Raw genomic sequence first — 22,450 nt, 5'->3', positions numbered from 1 at the left:
AACGCTCGTCATTACTGCATTACTGTACATCATTACTTTTAGCATTACACGTTCATTATTAATGATGAGTTTTTGTAACTACTCCAGCAATAGCAATAGCAATATTTTTATTTTCGTTTAGCTGAAAATAAATTTGATTTGCCATTGAAGCGTTAAGGTTAATGAAATATTAACAATTTAAATCTACACTTTGTCATTTTTTCGCGTATAGTTCTAAATATCTTTAGAACAATTTAGAAGCATTTCCAATTTTAGAAGCATTTCCACAAAAAAAATAAGAAGAAGAAATAATGTTGGTGATGATGGAAAATCCGGAATTCCATCATTACTCGTGTCATTACTGAACTCGTAGACCTTACACGATCATTAAAAGTACCATTACTTTTTAGTAATGACACTTTTAATGATCGTGTAAGGGCCGCTATTGACTCAAACGCATTAATTTTCAGCGCACCTTGATAATTCAAAAAGCTCGAAATCAACCCTTGTATTTGGAAAGCAGATTGGAAAAGGACTTACGAAAACAAGAGCTGAAATGAAAATTTGGGAAAAATTTACCGAAAAAACTAGACACGGATCAGTAATTCCTTCTTGTCATGTGAAACACCACGCAAAGAACAAGCTTATTGAACAAAACTATCGTACAGGTTTCTCTGCACACGCATTGCGGCCCTTATTACCGTTCTCACTCCCACTTTCACATTCACTTCACTTACATGTCACTTCACTTGATTTGACCTATTACCGGTATCACGCCTAGTGAAGTGTTCACTGCGTTGGAGAAAACTAATTTGTTCAACAAAATGTTGGTGGCGTGATGTTCATAATGACATCAAGTTCATCCAAGTAATTACTTTTGTCTCTGAACCGGCTTCCGTAGTAAGGACCTAAATTCACTTCGCCGTGAAAGGATACCGATAAGGGTCACAGTCACTTCACTTGGTTTTCACCGTGTAGTGATACCGGTAATAAGGGCCTGCAACTAAAAGTCCTACCCCTACAGAACTCTATACTACGAAATCACCAAAAAGTGTTAATATTGTTGTCAATATCGTAAAATCAACCGAGTCTTAAAATACACCCTGGCATTATTTGACGTTAGGCTGCGAAAGGCATCGGTGTGGACACTAAACGAACATTACGCTTCCTACATCAGTTTACTGACTGAAAGAACGGTTTCCCAACAGAAGGAATCTTCGAAAATGTACCGATACTGAGAGGACATTTTTCGCTGTGATTTCACTTATTTCGAAAGCATGTAAATCTATTGGGTCTGCACAGTTCAATAGATAGAAATAAGCAATTGAGCTTAACTAACGGATTGTCTTTACTTTGTCCACACACGAGGTTTACATTGATAGATTGTTAGTGAGAATGAAGAAAAAGGAAATGGTCGCATTGGCAACTTGCGAACAATAAAATAAAAGAACATCAAGCAAGAATCAAATGATGAGGGGTAAGACTGTCGTTGTTCACTTCAATACTCCTCCTCAACGACCACTACAACATGTAGATAATCCAAGCATTGCAGAAAATTTTCGGTGCTTCGTGATTCCCACAGGTTTGGTGAGCACATCTGCAATCATCATTTCGGTCGGGCAATATTCCAAATGTAACAATTTCTTCTCGCAAAGTTCCTTCACGTAGCATTGCTTGGTTTCCACGTGCTTTGATCGTCGTGTCACACTTTCTGCGGTAACGAATGTTATGCAACTTTGGTTGTCCTCCTTGATAGTTAGCGGTGTATCTACAGCTTCGCCGAAATCTATTACCAGGTTAAGAATCCAAACTGCTTCCTGACTCGTATCACAGAGAGCGACAAATTCCGATTCCATAGATGACAAGGTCACACACTACTGGAGACGACTTGCCCAAGAAACGGCTCCTCCAGAATAGAGAAAAACTGATCCAGTCGTAGATTTTCTCGTTTTTGAATCGCCAGCTCAATCAGCATCAGAGTATCCTACCAATTTACCGATTGGATCGTCATACCACAGACACAAAGATTTTGTTGATTTTAAGAAACGAACAACGCGTTTAGCGGCCACCATATCAGCTTGTGTGGGCGCTATGACACTACGTCCGAGAATTGATGCGCTAAGTGCTATGTCTGGCCTTGCACAAACTGCTACATAGAGAAGCGCCCCGACGAGACTGCGATACTCCGTAATACTTTCTAATGAGGGGCTTTCCACAGCAACCTTGGTAAATCCTTCATCCATTGGAGATTTAGCATTTTTAGCATCTGAGAGTCCGAAGCGTTTAGCTACACGGTCGATATAGCCTTCAAGGGATATTCCATCTTTACCATCCTGACATTTGACTTCAAGTCCAAGAAAATGGTTCACTGTGCCGAGGTCAGTCATCTTGAATTCCTGCTTAAGTAACAAGTAGATTTTCTCGATTTGTTCCTCATACTGGCACCCGATTAAAATGTCATCTACGTAAACCAGCAGGTAGATGTGATCTCCGTTGACAGTTTTCACGTAGAGGTACGGGTCTGCAGAGCTCCGTTTGAAATTCATCTGCTCGAGTGCAGTGTGCAGTCTTTGGTTCCAGCATCGGGCTGATTGTTTGAGTCCGTAAATGCTCCTCCTCAACCTGCATACAAGATTCTCTTTACCCTTCTTCACAAAACCTGCCGGTTGTCTCATGTAGAGTTCCTCTTGCAACACACCGTTCAAGTACGCAGTTTTGACATCGAAATGCCGCAGTAGTAAATTTCTTTTGCTAGCAACCGCCAACAATACTCGCAGAGTCGTTTGTTTGATCACCGGCGCGAATACCTCATCGTAGTCCTGTCCGAGCTTCTGGCAGTAGCCTTGTGCTACCAGACGGGCTTTATACTTGATAGCTTCGCCAGTTGCATTCCATTTAATTTTATAAACCCATCGGCAGCCGACAGTTTTTCGGCCAGCAGGTAGTGGCACCAAGTCCCAGGTTCCATTTTCGGCATGTGACTTCAATTCATCTTCCATGGCGTTCTTCTATGCCATACTTTGGTCACACTGTAATGCCTCCTGTAAACACGTCGGTTCCACTTCGTCATTCATTGCAGCTGCCACTAAAGTTTCATTTATTAGTCTACGTGGTGGTACACCCTTTGTGAATCGTTTCGAGCGCCGAGCAATATCGTCCAGAGGAAATCCTGCGAAGGGCGAGTCTCCTTCTGTAGCATTCTCGAACACGGAAAAATCCAAATCTGAACTGTCTCTTCCACCATTGTCCGCACTTGCAGAATCTGACGTCGTTTCCGTAATTTCGTCGTCATCCTGTGGAGGTTCAGTCGTATTATCGCGAACGCACTTTTCGCTACTGCCTATTGAAACATCAAACGTTTCCGTTCGATTGTTTGTAGGTTGCACTGCTTCGTTTAACGACACGTTGTTTTTGATTTGGACAGCTCCTTGACCGTCGTTCATCTCCAGAAACTTGGCGTCACGGCTTATAACAACCCAGTCACCATTCGGATGTAAAAAACGATAAGCTTTCCGCCCTTCCGCATAACCGACAAAAGTCATCTTTATAGCTTTTGTATCAAGTTTCTTCCTCTTCTCTTTTGGTACGTGTACGTATGCATCTGATCCGAAAACTCGCAGATGAGCATACGATGGCTTCTTTCAATACCATAACTCGTATGGTGTATTGATTACGGTTGAAGTGGGTAAACGATTCTGCAAATAATTAGCAGTGCAAATCGCTTCACCCCAGCATTTGTTCTGCAATCCAGATTCCGCCAGTAGACATCGAATCATCTCCACCAAATACCGATTCTTTCGCTTTGCTCTGCCGTTTTGTTGAGGGGAATACGGTGCTGTCTGCTGTAGAACGATACCTTTATCATTTAGAAACTTCATTAAAGTAGCACTGAAATATTCCCCGCCACCGTCAGGGCGAACAATTTTCGGAAAATATCCAAACTGATTTTTCATCAAACAACAATATTCGCTGATCTTCGATTCCACCTCAGATTTTGCTTTCAATAGATATAACACTGTAAAGCGGCTGAAATCGTCCATCATAATCACGTAATATCTGTTACCGCTAGGCGTGGCCTCCTCCATGGGACCTCCTACATCGGTGTGGATCAGATCCCCTACAGCATTAGATTTGCTGAGAGATTCCTTCGGGAAGCTATTTCGACTCATTTTCCGCCTGCTTCGAAATATCCACGTTAGTCAGTTGCGATGAATCACTGGTCATGTGGGATGTGGCACCAGAGTCCAAATACCACCGATTACTAGCACATTCTTCACCAGCAGCCATCTCCATACCAACGGGTTCATCTACGGCCAGATTCGCCTTGAACGAACTCGATTTTTCTTTTAACTGCTTTGGGCAATCTCGTTGGAAATGTCCCACTATCCCGCAGTTGTGACAAGCACCGACTTTCTTCTTTTTCTTCTTGTCGGTCAATTTAGAAATATTACGCACAGAACTTTTTAGCGCTCTCTCATCATTTTGCTCGCTTTCGTCGGCGCCGCCATTCATCACGCAGTTTACCTTTGACGTAATCTAACGTCAACTCAGCTTTCGGACGTGCCTCAATCACATTTATTAGGCTTCCGTACGACGGTGGGAGGCTTGACAAAATAAGTCCCATAAACGATCTCTCCTTTAATCCTTCGTCGTTTATTTCCAAATGATTCTGTAATGCTGTCATCTCGTTCAAGTGCTCTAAGAGGTTGCTGTCTTCTTTCAGACGCATAGAGCATAGTTTTCGCAAAATATGGAGTGTATTACACATAGCCGACTCTTCGTGAATGTCCTTCAATGTGTCCCACATTTCCTTCGCCGTTTTCCGGCGACAAATGTGAACCAGCTGACTGTTCTCCACCGCCAATCCTATCATCACCCGGGCATTGCCATCTCTCATGGTCCAGTCCGCAGTTTCAGGATCCGGTTTTGGTTCGGTCACTGTTTTCAACAGGCCATCCTTTAACAGAAGAAGCTCCATTTTAAATTTCCATACTACATAATTTTGCTCGTTCAATTTTTCGATCGCTACTTTGGAATCTGCCATCTTTAATTTTCATTTCAGCAACTACGCACAAAGTTCGAAGGAAATAAACATCTTCGCGATTAGCTTTGTCCACACACGAGGTTTACATTGATAGATTGTTATTGAGAATGAAGAAAAAGGAAATGGTCGCATTGGCAACTTGCGAACGATAAAATAAAAGAACATCAAGCAAGAATCAAATGATGAGGGGTAAGACTGTCGTTGTTCACTTCAATAAATCGCGTTGCAATTTGTTTTTAAGAAACGAAATACAGTTGTTCAGTTTTCTATCAATGTAAGGCTTTCGGAGAAAAAATATACAATCAAACACAATTTCAATGCAGTACTTGGCCTTGTTTGTTACACAATCATACTCAGTATGATGAACTCAATGAAAGATTGCATCTACATCGGGGACTCCTTTGGGGTGTTTAAACTTAGGTGCCTTTTGAATTCTAATTTTACTACTCGCCGGCGAGCGCTGACTTTGCAAAAGGGATTCCTGATAATCTTCTTCCTCGAGACGTTCAGTTATATTCAATGTCAATCGTTTGACGCTATCGTTTTCCTCTTTAATTTTTTGCTCCTGGTCCTTCAGGTAGATTGCTAACTGGCTATTGGAAGGCGCTTCAAATGATTTATATTGCTGCTGTTTTCCTTTTCCCCTCACCATTAGTACAAATGGAACGGTATCTTGTTTTTCTTTTGTTTCCTAAAAATACAGAAGTTAAATGAGTTGTCTGTAGATTCGATAAATAAACATAATTACATGTAATTGCTCGTAAGTTTTCTTAGCTCCACTACTTCTCATAGTCAATGGAACAGGGATGTCCTTGGTGTTCATTTTTACAGGTTCTTTCAGTCGTTCTAGAAAACTTTCCGTGGCCATGCGTTCGAATTCTTTCTCAAACTCCAGGTCCTCGATGGTCTTTTCAGTTGGAGAACATTTATCCAGAGTTTCTAATTCTTCAGTGAAACCATCGTCATCTTCTAGATCGTCATCCATTACTTCTTCGTCATCCCGTTGAATTCGCGGGTTCTCGTCATCATCCTCAGAGTCACCGAAAGCTTCAGATGTACAATCCTCAGTCACCGTGTCTTCTTTGTCGGACTCATTTTCCTGTATTGGCTTGAGACTGCGGTCATCATCGTCTTTTATGTTGAACAAATTCGGATAAAGTTTCTTCCGCAATGCTTCGACTGCTTCCTTGGCAGCATCGTACGTAGTAAAGAGCTTTAGTTTCTGACGAAGATTCTTAAAGCATTCCTATAATAATAAAGCCGCTGATTTTTCTTTCTTTCATTTTTTCACACAATTTCAAAAGTACCTTATACATATGATCAATCAAGATAGGAAACAAATCGTTGTTCGTATCACTTGTAAAAATGGGATCTGACTTTTTGAACCAGTAGTAGTGCTGAAAAAATATTAGGAAATAGTCCATTCTTTTTCTACTGGAAGCGCTGGTGAAATATTGCCCGCAAGTATCCAAAAGAACACACACAAGCTTAAGACGAAATAAGCTACCAGGTGGATCAACTTCCGACGGAACTTCGTGATTGAAACTAACTCCCAATGATATAATGGAGTAAAGGGTATTCAAAACGTTTCCCGATTCAACCAACCGATAGTTGTACAATTCACCAAGATACTTGGCCATAGCTATTCTTCGCTGAGCAAGTTTGGTATCATGAATTTCCAATCCTGCTCGTATATCTTCGAAAACAGCATCAATCACCTTTATAACAGCTTTCTCCTGATACGAGCTCAACCCAGAAACAAGATCTGCTAAACTACGGATAAGGTGATAGCGAATGCTGTAAGCCTTCGAAAGGCATTTCACAGTGTAATTATGAGTATCTCGATCTTCCCAATTTAAACGCCTCAACTGTCTGATCATTTTATCTACATTCGACTTATTCAACTCTTCGAATATAAGATGCCGAATGTATGTGTGGACCAACGGACGTACTTTGCGCTGAATTCGCATGCCTTCCGGTTGTTTCACCAGATAATATGCCGTTTCTACTTGCTGAGCGTGTCTGCTGTCCATCGTAGTGTTTGTTTTCAATCGCATCATCTGCTCCAGATAAACGTTGGTGCGAAGACGACTCTCTCTAAAACAATACTAAAATTATTTTTTGGAAATCAGTTTAAAAAGAAAAAATATTCCATTTAATTCCACTTTATTTGAAAAAAACTCGCACAGGTACCAGTTCGCCACCTTCTTCACTGTATCACTTCTATGTTTGTTACTATCTCGTGACATTAGTGGAATTAAATAGTACATTTTCTTCTTTTTGAATCGAACAAAATAGGAAATAACCGCTAGGCATTCTTCTTCACTGTAAATCTTTAAACCGTGCTTACCTGCTGTTGTACAAATAAACTCCACAAACCTCCAAAAATGCACAGGTCATCTCTATATGATGGTGTTGAAAATTGTGCAACAAACATTTCAAGCAAAAGAGAGCCTCAATCTTGTTATAAATTCCGAACTTAACCAGCTCACCGATATATCGTACTACTTTGATTTTCGTTTCAATATTAATCTGATCCTTTTTCTTGATTTGATACTTGAAATCTACTTTCAACATCTGACACAAATCGACTGCGACGTCGGGAGAAACTAGATTTAATATCGCAACAAAGCGTCCATACATTGGCAATAAATCGAGTCTGGTTCTCTGCACTCCGAACAAAACTTTAACAACCCGTTTCCGGTTGTTTTTTGTGTTCAAATTAAGTAAAAAGTCTATGGCCGCTGAATCAATCAGTTCCATATTGACACAGTTTTGTAGATTTCCTATGAATGCTTCAAAGTACTCGCGATTGGCGTGATGATGGGGAGTGTTTGGTGCGGTTACTGTTTCATCTTCACCATCGACTGTTTCCGAAAATTCTACCGGTGGATCCGGAAGATCTTCTGCTTCTGGTTCAACATCCATGTCTAAAACTTCTTCGGTAATCGCCGGTTCGTCCGGAACTAATTCTTCCTTTTTACCGCAATAGTTAGGCAAGAACTGACGCAGATCAGGGAGATTGACATAAAAGTTTCTCGTATCTTCATCACCCCAAGGGTCCATATTTGCGAATTGTTCATCTACAGCACTCTCAATAACGTTTCCTTCAGTAGAACACATCTCTATTTCAACTGTCAACTCTGGCAGGCTCTCATTTAATAAATCGGCCAATGTTTGTGTAAAGGAAAGAAGTTTTTCGTAATTATTCTGTAGCATCTCAATTTGTTCCTTTTTATCGTTGGATACTTCTCCTTTCGATTCGAGCATCCTCCTTTTTGATTTTTCTGCATACTGCAGTTGCCGGTGCTCATTTTTTAGATGTTCACTAAGTGTTTGATAATAATCCTTCAAAAGATTCCTCAAATTGTTTTGTTTGTCCGGAGGAAGTAGGGTTGATCCAGGAATAGTCAGTGAATACTTTTTGGCTGATTCTTGCATTCGTTTAGGAATTAGTCCCGCATATTCATCGCCAAGATGACGACAAAAAGAAAGTATGATAGACAAATTGCTGTGCTCTTCTTTATCTTGAGAAATTAGTCCAGTAAGACAAGCTCCTAACAGTGGGAGACCAAGTTTGTTAGTGAATATACCAACACTTATAAGTTCACCGTAGAACCTCAAATCGACACGCATTTTACTGGGATTTCCGATTTTTTCTCCGGCTTTCACATGCAGTATCTTTTGCCAACTGTCGTAAAAACTTGCACTGAAGTCCGCGTACGTCTGATGAAGTTTACTGCACAATATCAAAGCAGAAGCAACATCACTCATCTTTAGTTTTGCCTCGACGATTGCTGCACTAACTTCCGAGATGTACTTTGTCAAATTCAGTCCCGACATGTCCTTCAGTAGACCGTCTAGTTGGGAAGCAGTAAACTGCTTAAGTTTTTTCACGAATGCGGTGTTTTTCTTCAAACTGGAATCACATTTAGTGAAGTGTGATTCAGGTGGCCGCTCCGGAGCCTGATTTTGAAAGCGAAGTGATGCCTTTTGCGCATACTTGGCTTCAATTTCAGCAATGTATTCCAGAATTTCTTTTTTAGCGGCCTGATCATCGAGACAATCCACAGAAGTCTCGCCAGTTGAACATTCAGTGGTGTTTTGTGCACCATCCATTATATTACACTACTTTTGTCTAGAACTATTAGAAAAATCTAACAATGCGTGAATTCAAAACCTTTACTATTTTTTATTATTAGGTTTTTTATCGTGACGACACAAATGAACAAGTATTCATCCTTGACAGTTCAGCGGTACTGTTTACAAACAAGCTTAAACAAAAATCGAAGAGCACATCTAAAACAATCATCTTTACACTTTGCAACTAGTCACATTTATTTAATAAATATCAAAAACGAACCGTATTCAATCGTGAACAACTGTTTTAAAACTTCATTTAGGCGATACAGACCGTAAATGGTCTGATCCAATTTGTCAATAAACAAACAAAAGAAATTTCTGTTTACAAACAGTACTGCTGGACTGTCAAAAAGTGTTCATCCGATTGAGGTTAGCAGTGACGGTAAAAAACCTAATTACCGTCGAGTCGTCGACACTCAGATTGACATTTCGATGTGTCCCGAAGTCCCGACCAGCGTTGCCAGGTTGCCAGATTTGTCTGGCAAATGCCAGATTTTCCTCGTTTCGCCAGACACTCAAACTAATCAGATCTTTTGTCAGATTTTCCAATTTTTTCCAGACTTCTCATTTTTTCCTAGAATTGTCAGATCTTTACGGTTTTGGCCTCTATACGATAGGTGGAGAGACCTTTTTTTTTTGCTCACTGAAAATGAAGCTCGGCAAAAATTTCCTTGTATATAGTAGACCCAGACATATCCAGATAAATTTTTGAGTTTTGGCAGATAACCTGGCAACTCTGGTCCCGACGATCAGAGTTACCATATTCACATATTTTTCTGAAAACCACAGATTTTTTTGCCTATTTTGCCACACAGATTCTGAACACAAAACACAGATTCTATCAAAATTCACAGATTTCTACAGAGTTTTATGAATATTTCTTAAAAAAGGCAGATTTTCAAAACATCTTTCACAGATTTTCACAGATTATGATCGTAAATATGCAACTCAGATTAGCGGCCCTTACACGAGCATTAAAAATGTCAGTTTTACTGTAACTAAGTAATGATGTATTTCAAATTTGTTTGAAATCTCGTCATTACTGCACCATTACACGTTCATTAATAATTCAGTAATGACATTTTTAATGCTCGTGTAAGGGCCGCTATTGAAAACAAATTTTTCAAGTTGAAACACAGATTTTAAAATGGCAACTCTGCCGACAATTTCGAACACTCGATGTGATCGTTCCGGAACGAAAAGTGCAAACCAGAGATGCCAGGGAAAAATTTCAAAAATATTCAGACAGGGTTGCAAAGGGCACCAGAGATGCCATTTATACAGATTTATCTGTATTATACAGATTTTTACATACGCATGCAGAATACAGATTTGATACAGATTTCCTAAATTTAATACGAATCTCCCAAGAAGCAAAATAAAAACTTTTTCGTATGAGCAATCTATTAGTATTTGATTGCAGTGACAAGAAGCAAAGTCTTGGTCTCATTGAATCTACCATTCTACAGCCATAATGTGTTGGAATCAAAGTCCCATATAAATCGAAGAAAAAAACTTGTTCAGTAATCGTGAACCCGAGAACTCTGTAATAGTATACTTTTATTAGCCCCTTGTTAAAAAGCGTCGATAAACAAAAATACCACACGCTCGTTCAACGTTACTCTAAGGTGAGTACAATTTCACTCCCTTTCGTTAAAAGTGGAACTACTCTATAGTGAGTAAAGCTTGTTTACTCACTTTTGAGTAAATATGGTATTTGTCAAATTCTGAGTAACATTTACTGAGTGCTACAAATGGTAAAATTAGCTCGAGTGAGTAAATATTACTCAATATCATGCGAATTGAATAAGGGATTCGAATAACACGCTCATTCAATGTTACTCTCAAGTGAGTAATTTGTACTCACTTTTGTTTATTTAGTTCAAATGTCAAAAAGTGAGTAATATTGATTTAGAAGAATGAGTAACTTCGACTCAGTTTCTAAATTGACAACAAGTTTTACTCACAGAGCTTTGAAAACGTTGTGTGAAAATTTACGTGCACTGAACTTTTCCCTTTGTCGGAGACGGAACTTTTCCCTTTGTCGGAAGTGGAACAGAGGAAGGCAGACGGATCCTTTCCAATGACCGATGAACAGATAGCGGCTTCCTTCATTCGTTGGATAGAAGTAGGTAAGTCAATATTTGTTTAAAGCAAAGAAATCCTTCATGCTCGTTCAATGTTACTCTAAAGTGAGTACAACTTCACTCACTTTCGTTAAAAGTGGAACTACTCTATAGTGAGTAAAGCTTGTTTACTCACTTTTGAGTAAATATGGTATTTGTCAAATTCTGAGTAACATTTACTGAGTGTTACAAATGGTAAAATTACCTCGAGTGAGTAAATATTACTCAATATCATGCGAATTGAATAAGGGATTCGAATAAGGATTTCTTTGCTTTAAACAAATATTGACTTACCTACTTCTATCCAACGAATGAAGGAAGCTGCTATCTGTACATCGGTCATTGGAAAGGATCCGTCTGCCTTCCTCCGTTCCACCTCCGACAAAGGGAAAAGTTCCGCCTCCGAAAAAGGGAAAAGTTCAGTGCACGTAAATTTTCACACAACGTTTTCAAAGCTCTGTGAGTAAAACTTGTTGTCAATTTAGAAACAAAGTCGAAGTTACTCATTCTTCTAAATCAATATTACTCACTTTTTGACATTTGAACTAAATAAGCAAAAGTGAGTACAAATTACTCACTTGAGAGTAACATTGAACGAGCGTGCATGGTTACGCTACAATACCGAAAGAAAATCAACAAAAGTTAACAATTTTTGCGTAGAAATTTTTTTTATCTGCTTGCTTCTGAAGTGAATTAAACTATCTTACACTAATTAAATATTAGGCTAGTTGAATATAATAAATTACTTGTACATTCGAATACAAAGAACCGCTGAAACTGCTGCGAGATTGTTCAATATCATGCATATTTGAATACGATTTGTTACTAATATTAAAACAAATATCATCATAGAGCGACTGGACGTTTATTGTTTCGGTTCAACTAATCATTGAACTGCGACTGACGGTGAATCGAGTTCATCGAGGGGTCCTATATGAATGATACATGCAAAATCATTGACTCTTCCATCTTGAGTTTATCTTTGTTGGAATAACACTTTTTAACATCATTTCATCGTTGAAATTAAATTTTGTTAGAAAATACAGATTAATACAGATTTTTTATAGAGAGTAATACAGATTCCCTATTAAAATGTCTGGCATCTCTGGCAGGCAGGCATTTTCTCTATAAAGTATGAAACGCTAAACTGACTTGGTGAGCAAAAAAAACGTTGCAGCAATTTCAAAAGTCTGTCACTTTTGACAAAAGTCTGCGAAAAACTCGATTTTCAAAAGTCTGCAGCACTATATACGAAATCTGCAGACCTGGCATCTCTGTTGCAAACAATGAGTTTGTACAAAGACATCATGTTAACAAGATATCCAGCTCTTACGTTTCCCGAACAAATCATTGGGAACATATTTTTTGCGAGTATGGCGCCCTAAGACGAGTCCGCATCGAATCTCGTACATAGAAGTAGCCGAATTTTCCCGAACAAATCATTGGCAAATTCGTGCGCGGCTAAATAGCAGTACAGCGCACCCATACAATTGACATGATATATTGAATGTGATGCCGTGCGATGGCGTTGCTGAACAGAAGATTAAATTTGCTCCAAACTGACAGGATTTCTCACAATTTCCGAACAAATCATTGGCAACATCATTTTTTGCGAGCATGGCGCCCTCAGACGAGTCCGCATTCAATCTTTTATATAGAAGTAAGAGAGAGAAATGTCAAATTCGTGCGCGCCAAAATAGCAGCACTGCACACCCATACAATTGACATGATATGTTGAATGTGATGCCGTGCGATGGCATTGCTGGCACCAGAATTCAGGCACGTTAGGCACCAGAATTCAGGCACTAATATATTTTGATGCCTGAATGTAAATAATTCCAACTGGACAATTTATAATCATTTATTTATTTATAATCCATGTTCTCCGATTTAGATTTGTAGTAAAAACTAGCTTTCTGGGCGCATCCATATGCAGAGAAAATTTAAAATTGCCTTTAGGATGAAACAGAAACACGACACACCTCATTTCTACACGAAGAAATAGAAGATAAAATAAAAAAAACTACAAGGATAAGCCCCATGGGGTTATTCGAAGCATTGATTTTTTTAATCAAACAGTTCTGTATAAAATGTTCAAAACGACTTATGTAACAATGAGAGATTCTCTTTGTTTACTTTCTCTTTTGATTATTACGGCACTCTTAGCAATCCTTCTCTCCAATTATTTACCGATTATAATAACTAAAGCTATCATCTTTTAATCTGCTCTGGAGAATTTACCGAAAAAGCAGGAATATTTCGCAATAATCGAAAGAGAAAGTAAACATAGAAAATCTCTCAATGTTACATACGTCGTTTTAAACATTTTATACAGATTTGATCTTTATCAGAGCTGCTAAATGTCACTATCAACCAGAGATGCCATTTATACAGATTTTTACATGCACATACAGATTTCATACAGAATACTGATTTTGTACAGGTTTTCTGAACTCAATACAGATTTAAAAAAAGGATAGAATAAAATAATTTTGTTCGTGAGAGCTCTCTTTAGTAGTAGTGACGAGATGAGAGTTTTGTAATCAATCGACGAATCACAAATTGATCTAAAAATCTTTAAATGGTGTTAATAGTTTAAGTTGAGCGCTGAGATCCTACATCAACTCACCAAGCCAACATTTTGAAAGTATATGAAATTGAAATTATGTTTTGTTGATTCCGATTGGTGATGAAAATTTGAAAGCATTTAATGTCGTCGTTGTAGAATGATATGCATATTGAGCACTCATTCAATTTCTCATTATAAAACCACAAATTTTTGGAATAACATTACCTCAACAAATTTTCATTACAGATATTTCGATTATATAGTGGATACAGATACAGATTTTTCATTCTGGGTAATACAGATTTTCTATGAAAATATCTGGCATCTCTGTTATCAACGAGCAACTTTGCACGACGAAGATTGGAAAGTTTATGTCACTGGACTGCTGCCAACCAGGCTCTACCAATCATCATAAATTGAGTGTCTGAGAGCCGATCTGTCATAACTTAAATTCTCTTGATATTATACTCACCAGGACGCTCATTGATTGCCGATGCGATTGATATTATCTTCATTTCCTCTGTCACTGCTTGATTACGATGTGACTAAATATTAATCAAGCAGCATAAACATTGAATTAAATTCATGTACACCAATAAACTCCGAAATCCGATAATATTATATATATCAATATCCCAAATGTATGCAATTGTACGTACTTGCGTAATGGATTTCGATATTCGAACTTCTGTTCAAGTTTTGTATGCACGGAGTTATTTTGTTAGAAAAACATTGGTCCCTTTTGGGGGGTACATTAGTGTCTCAGCCCAAAGCGAAAATAATCCACCAATCAACAATAATAACGGTTCATTTAGTGAGAGGCAATAATAAGAAAAAGCAGTGCACTCACCATTTAGGTTGTCGTCAGGTTGCCAAAGTTCACTGCCATCCTGGCCGTCTTACCACTTGCTTTTGGATTCCAACACGGTCGGAGCGATCGGGAGCGTGTCCAGGATGGGAGTTGACACGAGACAATGAGTGTTTCCCGTTCAATCTTCTCAACCTCCAAACACCGTGCCAGTAAACCTCGGAGCGCGTTCTCCGTGTATTTCAGATGCCAGTTGGAAGGGTGTTTCACGTCCATCAATGAATCCGGTTGCCTGATCCGTTGTCTGAGAATTCGGCTAAACCTCGGCAGGTGGAAGGTGGAGGTGTTGATTCCACGTTGTCCGGATTCCACGGACCTTGTCGTGCTCTCCCAAGTCGCCCTCTATTGTTCACGAGCTATTCCGGAGCAGTGTCAGCCAAAGAGTTGCACTGGACTATTCTGAACCCGTTCGACACGTGACTCGTTCCTTACTTGCCCACGCGGTTTTTCGCGGCACCAATTTGCGGAGCACTTCGTTCCTTCCGTCTCGTGTTTTTCGGGGTCAATCGGTCTGTTTCGTCACCAACTGCCGAGAGAGAACGTTTCCCCAGAAAAGAAACACTGCCCGATGGCGAGCGTCCAACACACGCGCACACCTTTTTTCTCTACACCACTTTTTTTTCGTCCGGTCGCTTGCCTGTTTCCCAAAGAACTAACTTATGCGTTCTCTCCCTCGGTCCGGCCGGCGTACTCAAAATAATGATCCGTACCGTATCGCTCTTCAAGCGAGTATTTTACTGATGTACCTGTTTTAATGCAGAGTATTTCGTGCACGCTTAACACAAACCCCTCATGAACCTTAAGTTACTAACTTAACTGTAACAATTTTTATAGCAATAAGTTTCTCTACCATTACTACCATTCTGCGATTTCGGTTGAAGCGATACAGTAACCAGTAACAGAAACTTTTTAAGAGATCATATGTTCTTTGACTTTCTTTTACACGGTTAGAAACGCTTCCAAACGGATCGATCTAGATGTTTGGATAGATGTAGTTTTTTTTTCGCTTTCCATTGTCCCCCTTGACAATTACTTATTTCGTTTACGAAAAGTCCCATCAGTATCAGCACATCCGAACTGTTGTTGATACAATAAGCCAATAAATCAGTTTGCGAGGATTAAATCGGTATTATGAATGTCAAAATTCATTTAAGCTACTACAGTTTGGTCGCATTCCGGCTCTTGGGGTTGTGGCCGCTTTCATTGCTGTTGCTGCCGTTGTAACGGCTGTTGTTGCAGTTGCAACCATGGCTGTTGATGCTGCTGCAACCGTTTCCACTGTTGTTGCAAATGTACTTTTGCAAATTTTCTATATAACTTACAATGCTGAATGCAGATTACCATAGATACTATTTATTTTTCTAATAAACAGCGGTTTCTCAGAAAAATGTTAGCTTGTAATACATTCTTTCATTTTGAGTAAGCAAAACTATGTAGTATTTAGTGTCTAAAATTATATTTTCTTTGTTATTTCTAGCTCAGTGGGGAGAATAGTACTTTTTTTCTCTTTTCTCTACGTTTCGTCTTAGATTCGTCAGTGCAGAGCAGCTCAAATTTAACTGCTTAGTGCAAACTTAAACAGTTCAATTTGAACCTCTAAGCAGATGCAAAGTTAATGCTATTTGCAAAACACTTTTTCTGACGTGCCGAACGAAAACGTCGTTTTCGGTTAATGCTGGCTGATTAACCCTAAGTGACGCCCAATTAATTTTGTGAAAAAATTTGTACCTTTCAGTAATTAAGATAATAATACATGATTAAATAGATAAAACATTAAACATAAACGTTCTAGCCATCAGAAAGGATATTGCATCTCGATGTAATATCCAGAAAGTCGTTACATAAATAGTGTACACTTTGCGTCTGCTTAGCGGTTCAAATTGAACTGCTAGGAGGAGATGGCAGTTCAATTTGAACTGCTTTAAGCACTGATGAGCCGAAGGCGAAGCGTTAAGAAAACTGAAACTAAACATAAGTCCCCTAAGCTCAAAAATAGGAAAACACTTTGTTTTTATGGTGAGAAAATATTTTTTTGTGACGGTAGCTAGTACAATAAAGCAGATGCAAAAACCCCGCTCGAAATGTTTGAACCTAAATATGACGAAACTGGTAACGCGTGTGTCTGCTGCATCCGGAATTTAAACAAAAATCTTCTGGTCAATCTGGTCAATTAACAATTGATTATATATTTTCCACAATTCGTTTGTTTATCGTAACCTTATTTTATAATAAAAAACAAATTAATTTTATAATTAAAATTATAATTTCGAAGGCCTACCATTGCATTGAAACATCGTTGCACTCTAGTCAACCGGTGATGGGCAATACGACTTATTTCAATGAGCGACTCTGAAACGAACGCTCTTTCGTAAGAGCCAGTTCAATTGAACGGCTTATTGGCTCTTTCTCAATAAACGTCAATGTGGTGAAGCGGTTCGAGACGGTGAGTGTGAGAGCCACGGAAATACATGAGCGGTATGGGCGATCTAACGTTCTCAGTGTATCAGACAGACAGACAGACAGTGTATCAAACAGACTTCAAAACTGAATCTCTGTAGAGATGAACTGTATACACTGTAGATGAATAAAATTCTTCTTAGTGGATTTTAAGGAAGCTTTTATTTTTTTTCAGATTCGAAACTAACTCGACTTTTAGTTCAATGACGTTGAAACTAGGTTCGAAACTGACTTCAAACAAATGGTTAGGGTAGACGTGGACACTAGGTTAGATTTGACATCAAACGAAAACGACGTTATTAACGATGGTAAGTCACATGAGTGTAGATACTTTCATATCTGTTATTTTTTGTGACAATAACTATTATGGTTTGTTTCAATCATTTTTTTAAACATCCTACATTTACTTGGATCAATCAATCTACGGATTAAATCAATCGCGTTCTGATGTGAATCTATGATATGTTGACTAAAATAAACATATTGTGGGTGTAAGTTACGGTATATTGGTTTGAAACAACTGGTTTTGATTTGATAGGCAATTAATTGATATGTAATTTTAAGCAAGTGAGATTTTTCTGCGTGTAAACATGTTTCCGCCCTTTGGAGTTTTCATGCGAATGAAGCGCCATCTCTATTTCAAAATAAAATATGGAACATTTGGTCACATGCAAGGATGCCGCTTTTGCAGCTAAAAATGCAAATCGACGTGAACATTTCATAAGGGCACATAAACGAATGAGAGATTCTCTTTATTTACTTTCTCTTCTGTTAATAACACCTAAATTTTCACGTTCGCTTACGAAATTTGCATATAGAATGAAAGAAAATATCTCCAGCTTTGTAATAGTATTATATATGTAATGAACAATTGCGTAATAATGCAGATATAATCGAAAGAGGAAGTAAACAAAGAGAAGCTGTCAATTATTTTAAGGCCCTTTTAAAAAGTTCACGTTGAAATCTTTATATAATTTATCATACAAATTCACGCATTTTTCTCTCGTGTTTGTTGACACTTGGTGTACACAACAAAAATATCAGGTAATTCACTAGACGCGTTTTGATAATGGTCAATAAGAAACCATCCACTCAACATCCACTTTGAAAAACTTTTCGTTTTAGTTTACTGTTATGACCTCGATCTCAGCTAGTGCCAGATTCTCCAGAAATCTTTTTACAGGAGAATGTTGACAGGCAATAAGCCATCTGTGGCCATTATTGAAGAATTGCAACACTTGAAAATCTTTCTAATTTTTTCTTATAGTTGACCTGGCATCCCTGGTTCATTGTTGGTGAAGTTAACGTGTCTGGAAAAGTGTCACTACTTTTCGGATTCTCGGCCATTGATGTATGGCTTTTAAAAGGTATTTCAATTGAAAGCCGGTGTTTTACATTGAAGAAACAAGTATTATTCTGTTCTTTTACGGTACGCAACGCCTAATACTGGTATTGCACACCGATGGTGGTAAGTAAGAAAATTGGGCTGGCGTTGGCGGCCTTGACAATCTTTTGCTTCCATCGTACGGCAAGCGTTGATCGAAATAATTTCAAGACTTGTGAACAAAGTAGCTTTTGTCGGTAGGTTTTCCAAACAGAAATGTGAATTTTTAATTAAGTTAGCCATTTTTATTTTATTTTAGTCGATTACGGCAGTCAGAATTGAGCACATTCCATGTGCTACCCGAAACACTGCAAACTTACAAGCAGTATATTTTACTGGATTTGCAAAACACGGAAACGAAACACCTGTATGTCCTAAAATTAGCGGCTATCAAAGATGGACTATTTCACTTTCAAATTGATGAGAAAAGTCCTCTGAGTCAACGGTATCGAGTGACAGACGCGCTGCAGAAAGAACCGGAATATGTTAACTTGAAAGTGGACGCTAATACTCCATCAGCCATTACTGTTTCGATTGACGGAACTCCAAATAAAGCAGTTGTAGCGGTTTCACCGTTCCGGATTGACTTCTACCATGGGGACAAACCAATTGTTTCCGCTAACTCGAAAGGCCTCATGAAATTCGAACACTTGCGAAGAAAGGAATCGAAACAAACGGAAACAGCAGAAGGTGATGGCCAAGATACCCAGGAAAACGAAGTTCAGGAAGCGGTTTGTATTTGCATTGTGGAATATTTTTTTAGATATGTGTTCCTGTTTAATATTTCAGAAAGAGGATCCAGGTGCCTGGGAAGAAAATTTTAAAAGTCATCACGACTCGAAACCGAAGGGACCGCAAGCACTTTCCATGGATTTTAGTTTTCCGCAAGGAAAAGTTCTTTATGGTATTCCAGAGCACGCCGATTCGTTTGCCCTAAAACACACAGCTGGAGGGAAAAGCGATCCTTACCGCTTATATAACCTTGACGTTTTCGAATATGAACTAGATAACGGTATGGCTCTTTACGGAGCAGTGCCGGTAATATATGGAACAGGTCCTAGTCACACTGCCGGCATTTATTGGCAAAATGCTGCGGAAACGTGGGTTGACATTTTCTCACCGGACCAAGAAAAAAATGTCATGTCATCGATTGTGAACTTTGTGTCGGGCTCGATTCAAGACGATCCCCCTGCAGCCAACTTTATTTCGGAAAGTGGAATCATTGATGTATTTGTTCTCACAGGACCTTCGCCGCTGGATGCGTTCCGTCAGTATACTGACCTCACTGGAAAGGCACCTCTTCCGCAAATGTATGCTATTGCCTATCATCAGTGCCGCTGGAATTATAATGATGAGCAAGATGTCACTTCTGTTTCATCTAAGTTTGATGAACATGATATACCGATGGACACGATGTGGTTAGATATTGAGTATACCGAAGGCAAAAAATATTTCACTTGGGATCATCACAAATTCCCACATCCACTCGAAATGATTCGAAATCTTACGGAACGCGGCCGCCATCTCACGATTATAATTGATCCGCACATCAAAAGGGATGGTAGTTATTTTTTCCACAATGATTGTACAGATCGTGGGTATTACATAAAAAATAAGGATGGCAATGACTATGAAGGATGGTGTTGGCCAGGCTCGGCTAGTTATCCTGACTTCTTCAATCCGGAAATACGTAAATACTATGCCGATCAGTATTTATTGGAGAACTTCAAGGAATCGACAGCTGAGGTGGGCATTTGGAACGATATGAATGAACCGTCGGTTTTCAATGGACCGGAGATCACTATGCTAAAAGATAATCTTCACTACGGTGGTTGGGAACACCGTGATGTGCACAATTTGTATGGTCATATGCACATCATGGCAACATACGATGGTTTGATTCGACGAAGTGATGGTAAGTAGCGAGACGATATAGAATTTGATATTTCTAATAGTAATATCTATATTATTCTAGCAACACTTCGTCCTTTTATTCTTACTCGATCGCATTTCGCTGGTAGTCAGAGATACGCTGCCGTGTGGACAGGAGATAATATGGCCGAATGGGGACACATGCAGGCATCGATTAAGATGTGTCTTTCCTTGGCGGTGGCTGGTATCAGTTTTTGTGGTGCGGATGTCGGTGGATTTTTCGGAAATCCCGACAGTGAACTGTTCTACCGTTGGTATCAAGTCGGAGCTTTCCAACCGTTTTTCCGTTCCCATGCCCACATTGATACGAAGCGCCGCGAACCGTGGTTGTATCCGGAAGAGACTAAATTTATAATTCGTGATGCTATTCGTAAAAGGTATCGCTTGTTGCCTCTTTGGTATACAATGTTTTACGAGCATGAACGTTCCGGTTTGCCAATTATGCGCCCAATGTTAGCCGAATACCCGGCGGATGTGAAAGCGTATGCAATCGATAGTCAGTTCATGCTTTCGAACAAATTATTAGTAGCTCCGGCTCTAAAGACTGGACAATCAAAAGTAGATGTATATTTCCCGACCAAAGAAAATGGGGAAGCTGATCTGTGGTACGACTTGGATAATAATCGCAAATATGGCACAGCTGGTTATGAATCAATAGCTGTAGATGCCTATAAGGTTCCAGTGTTCCAAAGAGGTGGAACAATTATACCTCGCAAGGAACGCGTACGTCGTGCTGCTACTCTAATGAAAGAAGATCCCTACACATTAGTGGTAGCTTTAGATAAAACCGCGATGGCCAAAGGAACATTGTACATCGACGATGAAACAAGCTTTGAATACCGATCTGGAAAATATCTTTATCTTGAATTTGAGTTTCATTTTGATGTCCTCAGTAGCAAGTAAGTATAATTATTTATAGAGGCCTTGGTAAAATAACAATCTTATCTTCTATGATCTAGAAAAATTGACACCTTTGCCTCGTATGCCACAAAAAGCTGGTTAGAACGTGTAGTTTTTGTGGGTCTTGCGAAGTCACCTAAATCGGCAACTTTACATCTATCCAATGGTGAATCATCAACGCTGGATGTTTACGCTGAAGATGGAGCAATTGTTGTTCGTAAACCAGGCGTTTCCGTGCTGGACAGCTGGTCGATTAAATTAAACCACTGAATCGAATACCGTCGTTTGCTCAGTTGATTTTATCATAATGACTATGAGCTTGTGAACCTGTCCGATGACTGATGAGTAAAGCATCGTTGAAGATTAGTGCATAACTCTTTATTTTCATCTAAATGTCAGTTAGTGTGAAAATAGAAAAAAAGTGATTTAGTGCAGTAGGGAATAACTTCAAATATTCGTAAATTTAGACAAATTGGATTCAAAACAATCTTAACACCATCATGTTATTGCTGGACACGATATAAAAAATAGATAATGTTCCAATTAAAATCCACGACAACATAATTTAGATCCAAAAATCTCAAATTCGTGCATTGGTAAAGTGACTGCTTTTTTCAGGGTTCTGTACATCTTATGCTTTATTTTGGTCTTAAGGATCGTATACAAGTCAGTTTACAATTTCCATTCTGCGTTTCGAACGAGAGATGTTTCCAGATGCTATCAAAATTTTGGCAACAAAAGTTTTTTTTCGACATTTTCAAAATGTCTACCGATTTCGGTTACCAGCACCCCAAGGTGTTCGGTTACCGGCATCCCATTTTTTCGACAAATCGTGAAAAATTGTCAGTGATATGAAGAGATGCCAAGTCAGCAAATTCGTCTGTAAATTATCAAATTTCTTAGTTAACATTTGAGCTAAACCTTTTTTTCGTCTAAAAACTTTTTACAGACTTTTGAAACTTCGATTGTTTGCCGACATTCGTCAGCATTTACAGATTATTACAAATTGGCGCGATCGTTTTGTTTTTGCTAGCTAAACTTATATACA

General features: G+C 38.9%; 3 protein-coding genes across 4 annotated transcripts; 1 reads left to right on the top strand and 2 right to left on the bottom strand.

Moving 5' to 3' along the window:
* Positions 1 to 2,987: 2,987 nt before the first annotated feature.
* LOC131427095 (uncharacterized) lies at positions 2,988 to 3,641 on the bottom strand. Its single transcript, XM_058590020.1, has one exon. The coding sequence runs from the start codon at positions 3,519 to 3,521 to the stop codon at positions 2,988 to 2,990; it is 534 nt and encodes a 177-aa protein (XP_058446003.1). The 5' UTR covers positions 3,522 to 3,641.
* Positions 3,642 to 5,347: 1,706 nt separating this feature from the next.
* Positions 5,348 to 9,609, bottom strand: LOC131425197 (regulator of nonsense transcripts 2). Of its 2 annotated transcripts, XM_058586862.1 has the most exons (5): positions 9,566 to 9,609; positions 7,374 to 9,167; positions 6,331 to 7,120; positions 5,772 to 6,269; positions 5,348 to 5,714 (listed from the first exon to the last, which is right to left on the bottom strand). In XM_058586862.1, exons 2-5 carry the CDS (start codon positions 9,140 to 9,142, stop codon positions 5,391 to 5,393), a joined length of 3,381 nt encoding a protein of 1,126 aa, XP_058442845.1. In that variant the 5' UTR covers positions 9,143 to 9,167; positions 9,566 to 9,609; the 3' UTR covers positions 5,348 to 5,390. The 2 variants fall into 2 exon arrangements, with proteins under 2 accessions (XP_058442845.1, XP_058442844.1); XM_058586861.1 differs by lacking the exon at positions 9,566 to 9,609 and having other exon boundaries at positions 7,374 to 9,556.
* Positions 9,610 to 18,462: 8,853 nt separating this feature from the next.
* On the top strand, positions 18,463 to 21,951 carry LOC131425196 (neutral alpha-glucosidase AB). Its single transcript, XM_058586860.1, has 5 exons — positions 18,463 to 18,767; positions 18,830 to 19,301; positions 19,360 to 20,485; positions 20,546 to 21,401; positions 21,462 to 21,951. The coding sequence occupies exons 1-5, from the start codon at positions 18,649 to 18,651 to the stop codon at positions 21,670 to 21,672; spliced, it is 2,784 nt and encodes a 927-aa protein (XP_058442843.1). The 5' UTR covers positions 18,463 to 18,648; the 3' UTR covers positions 21,673 to 21,951.
* Positions 21,952 to 22,450: the final 499 nt, after the last annotated feature.

The sequence above is a fragment of the Malaya genurostris genome, chromosome 1 (genome assembly GCF_030247185.1).
Source record: "Malaya genurostris strain Urasoe2022 chromosome 1, Malgen_1.1, whole genome shotgun sequence".
Lineage (NCBI taxonomy): Eukaryota > Metazoa > Arthropoda > Insecta > Diptera > Culicidae > Malaya > Malaya genurostris.
Note: the sequence above shows the minus strand (reverse complement) of the source record. Positions and strands in the feature narration are given on the sequence as shown.

Coding starts and splice junctions, on each gene's coding strand:
- LOC131427095 (XM_058590020.1), bottom strand. CDS start 3,521: ATGACTTTTGTCGGTTATGCGGAAGGGCGGAAAGCTTATCGTTTTTTA.
- LOC131425196 (XM_058586860.1), top strand. CDS start 18,649: ATGGTGGTAAGTAAGAAAATTGGGCTGGCGTTGGCGGCCTTGACAATC. Junction 19,302..19,359: donor AAAACGAAGTTCAGGAAGCG/GTTTGTATTTGC, acceptor TTAATATTTCAG/AAAGAGGATCCAGGTGCCTG. Junction 21,402..21,461: donor TTTGATGTCCTCAGTAGCAA/GTAAGTATAATT, acceptor TCTATGATCTAG/AAAAATTGACACCTTTGCCT.
- LOC131425197 (XM_058586862.1), bottom strand. CDS start 9,142: ATGGATGGTGCACAAAACACCACTGAATGTTCAACTGGCGAGACTTCT. Junction 7,121..7,373: donor GTTTATTTGTACAACAGCAG/GTAAGCACGGTT, acceptor GTATTGTTTTAG/AGAGAGTCGTCTTCGCACCA. Junction 6,270..6,330: donor TGATTGATCATATGTATAAG/GTACTTTTGAAA, acceptor TTATTATTATAG/GAATGCTTTAAGAATCTTCG.